The sequence below is a fragment of the Eubalaena glacialis genome, chromosome 18 (genome assembly GCF_028564815.1).
Source record: "Eubalaena glacialis isolate mEubGla1 chromosome 18, mEubGla1.1.hap2.+ XY, whole genome shotgun sequence".
In the NCBI taxonomy this organism is placed as follows: Eukaryota; Metazoa; Chordata; class Mammalia; order Artiodactyla; family Balaenidae; genus Eubalaena; species Eubalaena glacialis.
In genome coordinates, this window is record NC_083733.1 from 13,942,081 (window position 1) to 13,958,176 (window position 16,096).

Below are 16,096 nucleotides of genomic sequence, written 5' to 3' on the forward strand. Positions count from 1 at the left end.
GGATAATTTATTCTATACTTACTGAATCTGCTAGTTCATTCACTACTTAGTCACCAGTCAATATCTCATATGCCAATGTTTCCCGCATTGGAGTAACACCATCTTGATTTTCGCTATGTCCTAGCCACTTGTACTGTTATTTTAAAAGTACGTTCTAATCAACTCACTTAAAAAAAATCTTAAATTCGTACTTTAGCCTTGCTTATGCCTTCAAAACATGGGTTTGAGTAGTGATACATTTTTTTAAAACATATAAATTGCAATTAAAAACAGAACTATCTGCCTACCATCTAAAATCTCAGGTACCAACAGTGGCTGTCACCCCACCATTTGGGACTCAGGATGTGTTTATCATGCTCTGATATCCTGGAGGCCTGGGTTACAGACAGCAGAAGCCCCAAATGTGTTGATTGCAGGTCTCCAGGTGGATCCACTATAAAACGGCCCCTCCAAGTGCTTTGAAGTTTCACACTAAATGGTGGAACAGAAGTTGAAGCTGTGTGATAAAAATTTAAAAAGCACTTTATGGATGCAGTGTGGCTAAAGATGCAGTAACAGGGAGATGCATCAGAGTTCCTTATCATAAGCTTCCGCAGTGGACAGGGACTTAGGACAAAGCTATAATACCACAGTGGAACCCAATGAGGATTAATATTGTTAAAAAACAAAATTCAGCTGAGTAAATTTGAGGATCTAATTGGTTTTACTTAACAATTCATGACTCTGGCAGCATCCCATTTAGCAGCCAGGAGCTTCAAGGAGCTCAACAAAATGGAAGGCTTTTATAGGCAGAAGGGGGTGGCAGCTAGGAATGAAGTAGATTGTTTGAGGCATGTCACCTTCCTTTGGAGAAGGGGGGTGTTTATCATGCAGATTACTTCACCAGAGCTGATCAGGTAATTCCAGATTAACTAGGTAAAGGTCATATTGCTGGGAGAAGCTGAAACTACAAGTAGGTTAGATATTAAGTCTTGGTTTGCTGATGTGGGTTTAGCACAAGTGAATCAATTTGGGGCCTGTTTCTTTTTTTTTTAACAATATGAAATAACACTGGTTGTACTTTTTTCTAATGAGTGAAAAGCAGTCATGTAAAGCTTGTAACAGTCTTGAAAATGGAGTGTTATCCTCAATCAACAGATCAGAATCTATGGGACACAAGTGAGGGGCTATGGTACATAGAATTCGAAGATGGTCCCTAAGAGTCCCACCCTTTTTGCTACACACCCTGTGCAATCCCCTCCCTTCAACTGTGATTAAGTCTTGTAAATATGATGGACTGTCATTCTAACAATTGTCATGTTATATAGAAGATATTTTGCAGATCTAATTAATGTCCCTAATCACTTGACTTTGAGTTACTAAAAAGGGAGATTATCCTGGGTGGGCCTGACCTAATCAGTAGAGGCCTTAAAAGAAGTTAGGAGAGATTTTTAATGGGAGAGATATTCTCCTGCTGGCCCTGAGGAGTTGATAATAACAACAGTGAACTGTCTATGATGGATCACTTGGTAAGGACCTGAGAGTGGTCTTTCATTGCTAAAATTGATCCCCTGTTGTCAGTTGCCAAGAAAATGATACGTCAGTGCAATGGCTGCCAGGAAATGAATATTGTCAACACACTGAGGGAGTTTGGAAGATAATCTTTCCCCAGCTGAGCCTCCAGATGAGGATGCAGCTGGCTGGCATATTGATTTCAGCCTGCGGGAGCCTGAGCCAAGAACCCAATTTAGTACATTTTGGACTCCTGACCCATGGCAACTGAGATAAGACATTTGTGTTGTTTTAAGCTGCTAGATTTGTGATAATTTGTTATGCAGCCATAGAAAACAAATACAGGAGCGATCCCCAAACTCAGCAAGTCATGGAGGAATTATGTCTAGAAAAATCTGTGAAAAATGTGCTTTCCTTTACTGGTGGGGTTTTCACAGCTTTTAAAACCCTTGCCAACACAATCTGACAAATGAAGGTGGGTGCACCAACAACCTGAAAACTGCCCCAAATATAGATTCATCTCCAGAAGAAAATGTATTGCTTAATAGGTTCCTCCCCTTACCTTGATACCAAGTAGCACTGATAAGGACATTTCTAAATGTCTTGCAAAGTTTATGTCTTTAGAATTTTGATGATGGTTGAGGTAAAACAATGCATAAAAAAAAATCAATGGTAATGATTTGTATCTATTTCTCTAGTGTGTATTCATTTCCACTAGATCCATATCTAATATAATATTTCATCTGTTTCTTTTGCTGTTTGGTTTGGCTTTTTCTTAAAGGTGAACTGAATTTCCCATGGGTCATAATGTGATACAGTTTTTTAATAATTGAAACAGTAAGGAAATGTTTTTTTTACCAGAAGGAACTCTTTTCTTCTGAAATCACATTCTGGCCTAGGTTGCTAAGAAATCAGTTTTTCATTCAAGGCTGAAACCAATGCTTTGTCCTACCTTTAGTTCAGAAGTTCCTGAAAATAACTGTTATTTTTTTTTTCTGACGTCTTGGAAAATGTCAACTAGTTAAAGTTATTTATGCATAATTGGACTGGCGTTGGTACTGAGAATAAAGCCCAAGGGCCACCATTGCCTTCTCTATGTGCTCACTTCTTCTCTTTCCCTGGTGGCCGGGCCTGCCATGCTCAGACTCTTCCAGACTAGTGGATAATTAGTATGTCTGGTTGCACAGTGGCCATCACTTCACAGTTATAACTCATCTGCACATATGTGTGATGAGGCCTTGTTGGTGTTACATAACTTATGGGCATTGTTGCAGGAGGGTGCTGGTGACACTGTAAGAAACTGCATCTGAATCTTGAATTGCACAAAGCAGTTTCTCCAACAGCAGTGTGATTTTGCTGGAGTGTCAGGGCAACATGTTGAGGGTATGAGAGGTTTGGGAGATCCCAAACTTGGGATTTCTTCAGATCCAGCAGGCCCTCATGACGTCACAGTATAATCAATCACCTCTGACCTGAGGCAGGACTCGCCCAAAGAAGTGGTTAGACTTAGGATGCCACACTCACCAGGGCCTCTGTGTCGAACAGTGTCAGGGGGCCTCATTCACATTGTTTTCCGTGCACAATGGTCTCTGGAATTGTGCCACCTGGGCCCTGATATTTTCTGAACACCCCCCCAGTGAGATGTCTCCTGGTTTCCTTTGCTGAGAATGCGTTCTTTCAAATGTAACTTCCACTAGCTTTCGTCAGGATGCTTGTTTTCACCAAGCCTCCCCTTCAGCTCTTTGTTGAGCCACTCTGCCATTCCAAACTTGCCAATATGAAACGATTTTGTCATTGCCTTTTTTGAGGCCAAGGAAACATAAGAACCACCTATAGAAAAGCGATGTACCCCATCTCAAGTCATCCTGGAAGGGGGTTCATGCTGGGGCAGGGTCTGAGCTGGGTGCTTGGTCCCAGGGAGGCCGGTCTGCCTCCTCACTCCAGGCCTGAGGCTTGTGCTCTAGACTCAGTGGCTTGGGGGGAGCTGGAGCAGGGCTGAAGGAGGGGAGTTGCCCCTGGCCATCTAAGGGCACCATTTTGCAGGTGGTGGGAAGTGGCCAGTTTCTGTAGCAGCCAGTGTCTGGAGTGGCGGCTGGAGCCCTGCAGCCTCAAGGGAACATATCTGAGTCCTGACCTTCACAGTTAGAGGAATCTTTTTTTTTTTTTAATTAATTAATTAATTTTTGGCTGTGTTGGGTCTTCGTTGCTGCGCACGGGCTTTCTCTAGTTGCGGCGAGCGGGGGCTACTCTTTGTTGCGGTGCGCGGGCTTCTCATTGCAGTGGCTTCTCTTGTTGCGGAGCACAGACTTCTAGGTGCGCGGGCTTCAGTAGTTGTGGCATGCAGGCTCAGCAGTTGAGGCTTGCGGGCTCTAGAGCGCAGGCTCAGTAGTTGTGGTGCACGGGCTTAGTTGCTCCGTGGCATGTGGGATCTTCCCGGACCAGGGCTCGAACCCGTGTCTCCTGCACTGGCAGGCGGATTCCTAACCACTGCGCCACCAGGGAAGTCCCAGTTAGAGGAATCTTGAGTCTCATCACGCTCCAACTGTGACCGTGGGTGTTTTAGGCAACTTCTGCACGGCTTCCTCCGTCTTTCCTGCAGTCTTAACGATTGTTTATCATACTAGGTTTACAAGTGTTGAAAAGGTACCCGTTTAGAAGAAGGTGGTGGTGGGCCAATTGCTCCCCTCCCCCCAGCTCTGCCTCTGGGGAGTGGGTGGGAGGAGGGACTTTGGGGGGTGGGCAACCATTTCATTCACTTCGGCTGAAAGCAGAGTTGGTGAGACTCCTCTCCAGGGCTCTAATGAAGAGCGTTAGGGCTGTGGATTCAGCAAAGTCTCAAGTTCTGCTGGCGCCTTTAAAGCAGCGCTCTGCACTGCAGTGTGCACACAAACCCCCTGGAGATGTCATTAAAATGCAGCTTCTGACTAGTAGGTCTGGGGCCGGGCCTGAGAGCCTGCATTCCTAGCACGTTCCCACGTGATGCTGATGTGAGGAGGCAGTGGCTTCAGGTCAGCAGCAAACATCGCCCAGGACTTGGCAGAAAGGCGAATTCTCGGGCCCGCCCAAACCTACTAAATCAGGCCCTCTGAGGGTGGCCCAGCAGTCTGTGGTTTAGCAAGTCCTTGGGGCGATTCTGATAGATACTAAATTTGAGAACCAGCGGTTTCTTCAGACTCCGTGTATTTGCCAGAGGACTAGCTCGTTGGGCTCTGTGCCCTCTCAGTTTGCTGCTTAGTGCGTTGTTTGCTCGTTTAATCACTGGGCGTATCTGTCTTCTTGTTCTTTGTCTTTATTCCTATCAGCAGGGTCTTTAGTGGCTACAAAAATGAACTATTAAGTGTGCGTCTGCAGATGCTTTAGGACAGGCTTCATTTGGTACTAGCTGTGTGTCAAGTGTAATGGGCTGAGGGGCGGCGGGAGGTACAAAGAGATGGAAGAATCTGTCCATTAAACACACACCATTGTAAAGCAATTATACTCCAATAAAGATGTTAAAGAAAAAAAACAAAACAGAAAAAACACCTCTAGTAGCTATAAGGTCTTGTTAAAACACAGGTTGCTGGGCCACACCCCTGGAGTTTCTGACTCAATAGGTCTGGGGTGGGCCCTGAGAATTTGCATTTTTAATAAATTCCCAGGCAATGCTGAGGCTGCAGGTCCAGGGATCTTTTTTTTTTTAATAAATTTATTTATGTTATTTATTTTTGGCTGCAATGGATCTTCGTTGCTGCGCGCGGGCCCTCTCTAAGTTGTGGCGAGCTGAGGCCTCTCATTGCAGTGGCCTCTCCCACCGCGGAGCACGGGCTCTTAGGCGCGTGGGCTTCAGTGGTTGTGGCTCACGGGCTTAGTTGCTCCACGGCATGTGGGATCCCCCCAGACCAGGGCTCGAACCCATGCCCCCAGCACCGGCAGACGGACCCCCAACCACTGTGCCACCAGGGAAGTCCCCAGGGATCATTTTTTTTTAAACGTTTTTTTTTTTTAAATTTATTAATTTATTAATTTATTTTTGGCTGTGTTGGGTCTTCGTTTCTGTGTGAGGGCTTTCTCCAGCTGCGGCGAGCGGGGGCCACTCTTCATCGCGGTGCGCGGGCCTCTCACTATCATGGCCTCTAGTTGCGGAGCACAGGCTCCAGATGCGCAGGCTCAGTAGTTGTGGCTCACGGGCCTAGCTGCTCCACGACATGTGGGATCTTCCCAGACCAGGGCTCGAACCCGTGTCCCCTGCATTGGCAGGCAGATTCTCAACCACTGCGCCACCAGGGAAGCCCCCCAGGGATCATTTTTGAGCGCCACCTCTTTGGAGCATCCATTCCCAAATGGCCATCTTCTTTTTTGCCTCCATCTTCTCTTGCAGGTAGGCTGGAGGGGATGAGGAGAGGGCAGGAGGTGGACGGCGGGGACCCTCAGGCATAGGTGAGTGTGTGCATTTGTGCAGAAGCAAGTCCACTCCAGGGCCAGTCTTTAACCACCTTTATTTCAACAGGCGGTGCCAACAGGTAAGTGGCTCTACTAATACCACTGCAGGCCCCGGGGGAGAGTCTGCACATGCCCTCTTCTCCTTGGAGGTGGGGCTTCCACGGTGCTTTCCTTCTGAAGAAAGGCACCAACTTAGAACGTCACCCTTTATGCGCGCACAAAACGGCTGCAGTTTAAAATATATGACACTGGGACGTGGTCCTCTCTCTAGAAGTAGATTCCTGACTGGTTGCACCATTAATGGCCAGGTGGGTTTTGATCTGTGGCACTGGTTCTCAACCCTGCCACACAAGCTGAAAAGAAATGATGCCATGTCCCTCCCCAGACGGATTAAATCAGTATTTGGGGAGGTGGGGTCTGGACCAGAATTAGGTCTGGACCAGAATAGGCTGAGTGCTGTGCACGGGGCTGGGGTGGGGAACTGGGGTGTCTATTAGCATCTCTCTGGGACCTGGCCTTCAGCGAGAACTTTCTGTGGGAAACAGATCTGGGATTCAGAGACGGAGGGAGCATCCCGACCTCTGTCCCTGCAATAACTGCCCTAATGTATCTGCTCATTGCTTTGAAAATAGTGACTTATTTGACTTTTATGTGAAAGCAGAATAAAATACCACGTCAAAGTAGAGTCATGGCTTTAAAAAGCCGTGGGTTTTACAAAGAAACTGCGGGGCCCCAGAGTCATACACTGCTAAGTGCTGTATGATAGAAGGTCATGAGTGTAAGACCTGTGTCGTCTTATTAAACGTGAGCATTAGTACATAGTGCTTGGGCTTTGGAGATATATTAAGAAACTAAATGAAGAGACTTGCCCTTGCCAAGTAAAATATAGCTCTGTTTCGTGTAGTTACCATGTTTAATGTGGAATATCTATATTTCATACAGGTATTTGGAATTCATATAATGTAGAAATAAGTGCCCCTGTAATTGAATTGGAGGATAAAACAGTACCTTTAGAATTCTGATTATTTTCTCTATTCTTCGCAGGGCTAGAACAACACATAGGTATTAAGGCTGAGGAGATGGCTTTTCCATGATGCCGCGGACCCTGGTTCCCACTACAGGGTGATCCCCTTCAGGTAATAAACCCATTTAATTCCAGTGTCGCTGCCTTCGCCGGGAGGGCAGGCTACAATCAGCTTACTGGTGATGGGCGTTTTGCTGCCTGATGGGTTTCCTCCAAAGTAGACCGTGATGTTGTTGATCTTCTTGGGCTTCACGGAGTCTACGGCGCGGACGGAGAAGGCCGGGTTCTCCACCGTGCAGGAGAAGGTGACCGGGTGGTAGAAGACGTTCTTGAAGGGGATGACTATGCTGTACCCGGCTCGGATCAGGAAGGGGCCTTGCGGCTTGGGGGGCAGAGCCACTCCGAAGAGGGGGATGATGTACTCGCCGCCCATGAGCGATGACAGGCTCAGGATGCCCTTGCTCTCGCCCAGGCGGCTGGGCTCGAAGTACACCTCCACACTCACCTCGGTGCCGCCCTGCACCCCGGGGGCTGCGTAGATGACCTTTTCCGTGTGGAAGTCTGGACAGTCGGTCTGAAAGGGGAACAAACGCGCTCGGCTCACCCAGGACGCTGAAGAGCAAACCAGCAGTTCAGGTCCGTCCCCAGCCCCCCACCCTCCGACATGAGCAACCTACGCTTGCGTGAGGACGGGCAGGTCGTACAAAAGCTGTGCCCTTAAAACTCCCTTGAAGAGTAGGTGTTACTAGTCTATCCCCGTTTTACTACAAAGAAACCAAGGCCAAGAGATATCAGATAGACACCCAGCGGGATGAGATGGGTGGTGGTCCTGGGTGCTGCTCCCCCGTATCCCGTGCTTCTTTCCTTCCACTGCACCTGGAGGAGTGGAGATTCTGGCTCCTCGTGGATGGGTGGGACTAGTTCTGGACAGTAAGTTGAGAGTAGAAGTGCAAGGCGTCCCTTCCACACTAGAGCATTTATTTGCCAGAGCAAGTCCCTCTGGGGTCTTTTCACCCCTCTGCTGCTATGACTGGAAACATCTGAGATAGTGGTTGCCCCTCAGCCTGGATCCCCGAGTGGCTGTGATGAGCAGAGTTCCCTGCTGACCCTCCCTGGATAGAGAAGCACGAACGGGAGGCAAACCTTTGTTGTTTTAAGCCACTGAGATATGGGGGCTGTTTGTTACTACAGAATAACCAGGCTTCTCCTGACGGATGGGGATGATCAAGAGCCTATGCCTCTTTAAAAATCGTGAATCACTACGTTGTACACCTGAAACTTATAAAACACTGTACATCAACTATACCTCAGTTAAAAATAGAGCCTATGCCTTGTGACCATGTCCATGGGACTCTGATGTTAACCGGGCACACGGCCACCAAGTGTAAGGCTACACTCCTAGCTCCCCTTGTTGCTGGGTGTGGTCATATGAAGTTTTCTTCAATGGAATGTGAGTGGAAGTGATGTGTGCAGCTTCCCCATTTTCCCCAGGTAGCTGGCTGCAATGTGGATGTCACAGTAAACCATCTTGGTCTGTGTGGACTGAAGCAACTCCCTATAGAGGGAAGAGCATCAGGAAAGAAGGGTCTGGGTGCCTGATGTCATGGAGCTGCCATTCCAGCCCGAACTGCTTATGCCCACACTGCTATTTGAGAGGGGAATAAACTACTATTTTGTTGGTTTGTGGGGCTTTCTGTTTCAGTAGTTAATCCTATATTCACACTGATTTAATAGGTAACATATATGGAACACTTACTATGGGCCAGGATTAGTTTTATATACCTATTTTAAAATCCTGACAGCTATCCTGTTAGAGTGTTAGTAAACTATTCATACAAAGAGTAAACGGTGAAGCCAGGATTCAAATCCAGGTCTGTTGGATTCCACAGCTGATACTCATGACCACTAAGCTCTATTGTCTCACTGTACTGACCACTGACTATGTTGTGGGAAGCAAAACTCCCCCTACCCCAACCCCAGCTTGTTATGTTAGAAAGTCTGTGAGGAAGAACCCAGGCCTGGTACTCTTTGTTTCTAGCTGGGAGTTTCCAACTAGATAAAGCACCTGAGTCTGAGTTTCACATTTCTGCACCCCCCGTGTCCCCCTCCCATTATTTTGGAGCCCAGACTTCTGGAAAGCAAAGGGCAGAGGGTGAGGCAGGGGCTGCTCACCCTGCAGTAGTATTCTGTCTTCTGCCGGGCGTAATTGGTGAACTTGGCAAAGATGCTCTGGCCGCTGCCAAGAACAGCCTGGAAGTGGACAGGCTTTTCAGGCAGTGCTGGCGTGGTCTTCAAACTGAGCTCATATGGGTAGTAACCCAAATCACTGTTGTGCAGTGTTAGTTTCCCGAAGGTTTCTCCAGCTTTCAAGGGCTGGAACTCAAATGAGAATGTGCCCTGCAAGAGAAGACAAAGGCTCCTGTGATGCTGAACGTCTGACCCATCCTCTGCCCCCGGGTGACCTCACAGCAGGTTGGTAGCAGATGCTCATACTGATCTTGAGCCTGGGGAACCTCTGTCCAAACCAGCCCACTTTTCCTCCTCTGGACCCCTTCTACCTTTCCCTAGTCTGGGTATTTCTATATCTGGAATCTCTTTGAATCTAAAAATAGGTACTGGATCCTCTCTTGAGAAGCATAATTATGGAGATGGGGGTGGGTGGGCTGGAGGAGCAGGAGGGCTGAAGGTCAGGCAGTTCTTTCTTTGCTCATAGCCAATCTCTGAACAGTTTCCTGGGTTCTATCATCATTTGGGGGAGGCTTTCTCCTTCCTCTATTATCATCCAAAGCAAAACAAAACAAGAACCAAGGAGTACTGCTTATAATAGCAAAACAAGGGAAACAATTCAAATGCATTAGCAGTAAGAGATTGGGTAAATAAAGTATTGTTTATTCACTTCAGTGGAATATTATGTAGCCATTACAAAGGAAGAGGCAAAGCTCTAAGCATTGAAATAAAAGGTGTTGGTAATATTTTAAGTGGGAGAAAGAAGGTTCTAGAAATGTATATAAAGCTCTAGAAATGTATATGAGCTTATTTTTGTGGAGAAGATTATGTCTATATATGTACAGAAAAGAGACAAGGGTATGTCGAATTGTTACCAGTAGTTATCTTAGGGTGGGGGAAATGGGACTGTGGGGACTTTTACTTTCTATTTCATGTACTTTTGTAGGGTTAAAATTTTGTTTTTATCATGAGTGGGTATTGTTTTTTTTTGTAAAAAAACTACTTCTGGGCTTCCCTGGTGGCGCAGTGGTTAAGAATCTGCCTGCCAATGCAGGGGACATGGTTTGAGCCCTGGTCTGGGAAGATCCCACATGCCACGGAGCAGCTAAGCCCGCGAGCCACAACTACTGAAGCCCGTGTACCTACAGCCCGTGCTCCGCAACAAGAGAAGCCACCGCGATGAGAAGCCCGCGCACTGCAACGAAGAGTAGCCCCCGCTCGCCACAACTAGAGAAAGCCCGCACGCAGCAACGAAGACCCAACGCAGCCAAAAATAAAATTTATTAAAAAAAAAACAAAAGAAAACTTCTTACTGAACAATAAAATAAAGAGGATATCACTAAAATTATTGTAGATGTTTAACAGAGAATACAGTACAAAAATTTACATGATCTTACCACAATTAAAAAAATTTGGATGAAAATGGACAAATGTATAAACAAATATAAATTACAGAAACAGACTCAAAAAGATAAAGCAAACCCATATAGTCCTATAACCATTAAAGATATTTAATCAATAGTAAAAAAAAAATTTCCCTTAACAAAATTCCAGATCATTTTAAGTTCTACCAATCTAATATTCCACAAGTTCTTCCAGAGAAAAGAAAAAGAGGAAACCTACCTCAACTAACGTAATCTTGACATCAGAATCCAACAAGGAGAAAGGAAAATTGGATGCCAGTTTCCCTACTGAACATATATACAAAATGTCTAATAAAAATGTTATCCAACTGACCCAGCAACATATAAAAAAGAGAATACTACATGACTAAGTTGGGCTTACTCCATGAATGAATTGGTTTAACACTGGAAAAACCAATCAGTTGCCACATTAACAAACTAAAAGGAAAACAATCAAATGAGCATCTCAATAGATGCAGTAAAAGTATTTGATAAAACTCAACATCCATTCATAGTGTTTTTAAAAAAGCTCTTAGCAAACTAGGAATAGGAGATATCCTTAATCTGATAAAGGGTACCTATAAGAAACCCAAAACAAACATCATAATAAATAGTGAAACTTTGAAAGCTTTCCCTTCAAGATCAGGAGCAAGACAATGCCTTCTGTTGCCTTTCTGGTCAACATTGTTCTGGAGGTCCTAGATAGCCCTATGAGGCATGAAAACGTACTTAAAGGAAAAGGTTTAGAACGGAAGAAACAAAATTGTAATTACTTACGGATGATATGATTGTACATGTACAAAATACAAGAATCTACAATTTAAATTATTATTAAGTGAATTTTATTTATAAGATGTTTGGGTAAAAGGTGATATACAAAAATCAGTTATATTTCTAAATGATTGCAACAAATATTTAGAATATGAAATTTTAAAAAGATGCTATTTATAATAGCATCAAAATATACAAAACCTAGAAATAAATCTAACAAAAGATGAATAAAGCCTCTACATAGAAAACAAAAAACATATTATTGAGAGAAATTAAAGAAGGCTTAATGGAGATTTGCTCATGGGTTGGAAATCTCAATACTATAAAGATTCATATTCTCCCCTATGACAGACAGGCTCCAAGATGGCCCCCAGTAACCCCCACTTCCTGGTATTCACACCCTTGTATAGTCCTCTCCCACACTGAACCAGGTTGGTCTATGTGACCACAAGTATGTGGCAGAAGAGATGGCGTGTCACTTCTGAGATTAAGAGGAAAAGACTGTGGTTTCTGTCTTGTGCACCCTCTTTCTTCTTTGCTGCCTCACTTTATTTTATTTTTTTTATTTTTTATTTTTTTGGCTGTGTTGGGTCTTCGTTGCTGCGTGCAGGCTATTCTCGAGTTGCGGCGAGCGGGGGCTACTCTTTGTTGCAGTGCACGGGCTTCTTATTGCGGTGGCTTCTCTTGCTGCAGAGCACGGGCTCTAGGCATGCAGGCTTCAGTAGTTGTGGTACGCGGGCTCAGTAGTTGTGGTGTGCGGGCTCAGTAGTTGTGGCGCATGGGCCTAGTCGCTCCGTGGCATGTGGGATCTTCCCGGCCCAGGATCAAACCCGTGTCCCCTACATTGGCAGGCGGATTCTTAACCACTGCGCCACCAGGGAAGTCCCCTCACTTTCTTTTAGATCACTCACTCTAAGGTACGTGAGCTGCCTCGTTGAAAGCAGCTCGCGGGAGAGGCCACATGGTGAGGAACTGAAGCCTCCAGCTAACAGCCAGCAAGGAACTAGGACCTTTCCAAGAACCAACCACGTGAGTGAGTTTGGAAGCAGATTATCCAGCCCCAGTCAAGCCTAGGGATGCCTAGAGTCCTGGCTGACAACTGACATCCTCATGAAAGCCCCTGAGCCAAAACCACCCGGTTAGGCGGCTGCTCTTAGATTCCTGATCCTCAGAAACTGTGTAGGTAATAAATGTCTGTTGTTTTAAGTTGCTGAGTTTTGGAATAATTTGTTATGGATCAACAGAAAACTTATACATTCTTTTTTTTTTTTTCCTTCCGCACCACGCAGCTTGTGGGATCTTAATTCCCCGACCAGGGATTGAACCCAGGCCCTTGACAGTGAAAGCGTGGAGTCTTAACCACTGGACCACCAGGGAATACCCCAGAAAACTTATACATTCTTAAAATAATCTATAGACTTAATTTAATCCCAATCAAAATCCCAATAGAGTTTTGTTTTTTTTTTTTTAAGGAACTTGACAAGCTGATTTAAAAATATATATGGAAATGCAAAGGGCCAAAAATGCAATGCTATTCTTGCCAAGGTACTCTTGAAAAAAAAGAATATAAGAGATTATTAAGTCTTAATATAAAGCTAGAGTGATTGCTTGCTTGGCCATATATCAAACTATACTATAAAACTGTAATAATTAGGGTGCCGTGGCATTGGTACAAGTTCAGAAACTGAGTCATTATTATATTATAGGAAACCTAGAACAGATCCATGCATATATGGACACTTGATTTATTTCACAAATGGCCGTGTAAATCAGTGCGGAAAAGATGGTCTTTGTAGTAACACAGTCTGAGATGATTTATATTCACTTGGAGAAAAAGGAAACATGACTCTTGCCTCACGTCATACATTAAAACCAGTTCCAGGTTTTGAGCAAGATGATAGCAGCAGCCGCTGCACAGTCTTCCCAAATCCCCCACAAAACACTCAGACCAACCAGCTTAACGACAACATCTATAACATAACTAAGTGAAAAGATAAGCTACCAACTCCAAAAGATGGGTGAGTAGGGCTGATTACTCACAGCCATGAGACTGGTGTAAGTAAGCCACTGTCTGGGAGGAGTGGGAGAGAGAGCAAAGGAACATCAGTCTGAGAGCCAGAGAATCACCCTAGATTGAGGGTCCCACTCAACCTGGGAAACTTGACAGGACAACTGACAACAGCAGCCTAAGCTGGAAGGATGATCTCAGGCTCTAGTTTATCGCTAACTGCAAACATGTCACAATAAGATTGGGTGACGTGGGGCAGCTTAAAACCAAGTTACTTAAACTCCCTTCTAAGACAAAACCTTGTGCCGAGAGAAACCTCTGAGAGTAGAATCTATTTGACTGTGACTGAGACACTGAGGGCAAAGGAAAGATAAAGCTCAGATAAAGGTGGGGAGAAAAAAGAAAAAAAACCCTAAAAAGTACAAAGCTGTATTTTAAAAAATATTTGTGGTAACAACAGAAGAGAGAATCTTAGTTATGTGAAGCTACAAAAGGTATCCAGGGCCACCTTTTCCTTCTAAAAGCATGGAAAAAGTTAGAATGAACAACAGAAAAGGAATAAAAAAGGTGAATGATGAGCAGAATAATATTGCTATAGACAATGAAGACATGCCAGGAAGAGATCACTACAAAACAGAGAAAAAGAAAACATAGAACAGATAAGATAAACAGAAAGTACAGATTTGCATGTACACCTGAATACGTCACTATTTACACTCAATATAAATGGTGTGAATGCTCAAGTGAAAAGGAAGCCTTGCTAGACTGGGTTAAAAAACCAAATCCATCTCATCTGTACACTGTTTATAAGAGACACGTTTAGATTATACAGATAGAGAAAGATTGAAAGTGTGATGATTAAAAAAAACCCACATCATGCAAATGCTAACCAAAAGAAACCTATATTAATATTAGACAAAATAGATTTTAAGGCAAAAAGTGTTACTAGAGACAAAGAAGATCACTGTATAATGAAAAGAGTTTCAAGTCACCAGAAAGATATAATTTTTATTTAACTAGTAATATAGCTTCAAAGTATATACATAAAGCAAAACATGACAGAACTACAAAGATAAACAGACATATCCACAATCATAGTAGTATATGTTAATATACTCTCCTAAAACTGATCAAACAAGCAGACAAAACTATCAGTAAGGCTAAAGAAAACTGAACAACAAAACAGCAAATACATTCTTTTCAAAAAGAGATGGAGGATTTTAAAAAAAGACTATATTGGGCCATAGAGCATGTCTAAAAAAATTCTAGAGTACTGAAATAATATGGAATATATTCTCTGACCACAAAATAATTTTAAAACGTGGTAACTAGAAAAATCCACATCTTTGGAAATTAAGAAACTTCTAATAAACCAGGAGTCAAAAAAGAAGTATTAATAATAGTGAAAATTAGAACACTTTTGAACTTAATGATAAAAAATACTACATATAAATATAAAAACTTGTATGCTGCAGCTAAAGCAGTACCTAGAGGGAGATTTATAATCTTAAGTGTATATATTAGAAAATAAAGAAGACTACAAGTTAATTCCCTAAGCGTTTATCTTTGAAATTAGTTAAAGCAACACTAACCCAAAGGAAGCAGAAGGAAGGGAATAACAAAGATAAGAGTGGAAATCAATCAACTAGAAAGCAACCATACAATAGAGCGTAACAACGAAGCCCAAAGATGCTTTTTTTGGGGAAAAAAAAAAAAAAAAAAAAAGTTGAGAAACCTCTAGCAAGGTTGATCAAGAAACAAAGAGAGAAGGCATAATAACCAATATTAGAAATGAAAAGGGGATGTCACATAAAAAGGTAATAAGATTCGTGCTGTGAGACCTAAAGTTCTTATGAAGTTGTCTAAAATGAAAAAACACGCCAGCCGGGCCTCTGGTAGCTCCCTGTGTGCTAAATGTGTCAGTGACAGGATCAAACATGCTCTCCTTATTGAGGAGAAGAAAATCGTTGAGAAAGTATTGAAGGCAAAAGCACAGAGTCAGAAAGCTAAATTAAAAATGAAGCTTTTTTTGACAGTCTCTTCAATAAGTGGTGCTGGGAAAACTGGACAGCTACATGTAAAAGAATGAAATCAGAACACCTCCTAACACCATACACAAAAATAAACTCAAAATAGATTAAAGACCTAAAAGTAAGGCTGGACACTATAATACTCTTAGACGAAAACATAGGCAGAACACTCTTTGACATAAATCACAGCAAGATCTTTTCTGACCCACCTCCTAGAGTAGTGAAAATAAAAACAAAAATAAACAAATGGGACCTAATTAAACTTAAAAGCTTTTGCACAGCAAAGGAAACCATAAACAAAACGAGAAGACAACCCTCAGAATGGGAGAAAATATTTGCAAGCAAAGCAACCGACAAGGGATTAATCTCCAAAATATACAAACAGCTCATGCAGCTCAATATCAAGAAAAACAAACAACTCAGTCGAAGAATGGGTGGAAGACCTAAACAGACATTTCTCCAAAGAAGACAAACAGATGGCCAACAAACACACAAAAAGATGCTCAACATCACTAATCATTAGAGAAATGCAAATCAAAACTACAATGAGGTATCACCTCACGCCGGTCAGAATGGCCATTATCAAACACTCTACAAACAATAAATGCTGGAGAGGGTGTGGAGAAAAGGGAACCCTCTTGCACTGTTGGTGGGGATGTAAACTGATACAGCCACTATGGAGAACAGTATGGAGGTTCCTTAAAAAACTAAAAATAGAGCTACC

General features: G+C 43.5%; 1 protein-coding gene across 1 annotated transcript in view; it reads right to left on the reverse strand.

Moving 5' to 3' along the window:
- Positions 1-6,816: 6,816 nt before the first annotated feature.
- Positions 6,817-16,096, reverse strand: part of HYDIN (HYDIN axonemal central pair apparatus protein) — a 389,934-nt gene continuing 380,654 nt past the window's right edge. Inside the window, exons 85-86 of the mRNA XM_061172597.1 lie at positions 9,107-9,331; positions 6,817-7,508 (exon numbers count right to left, since the gene is read on the reverse strand). Coding sequence (XP_061028580.1) covers positions 7,026-7,508; positions 9,107-9,331 — 708 coding nt within the window. The 3' untranslated portion in view covers positions 6,817-7,025. The remainder of the gene's footprint in view (positions 7,509-9,106; positions 9,332-16,096) is intronic.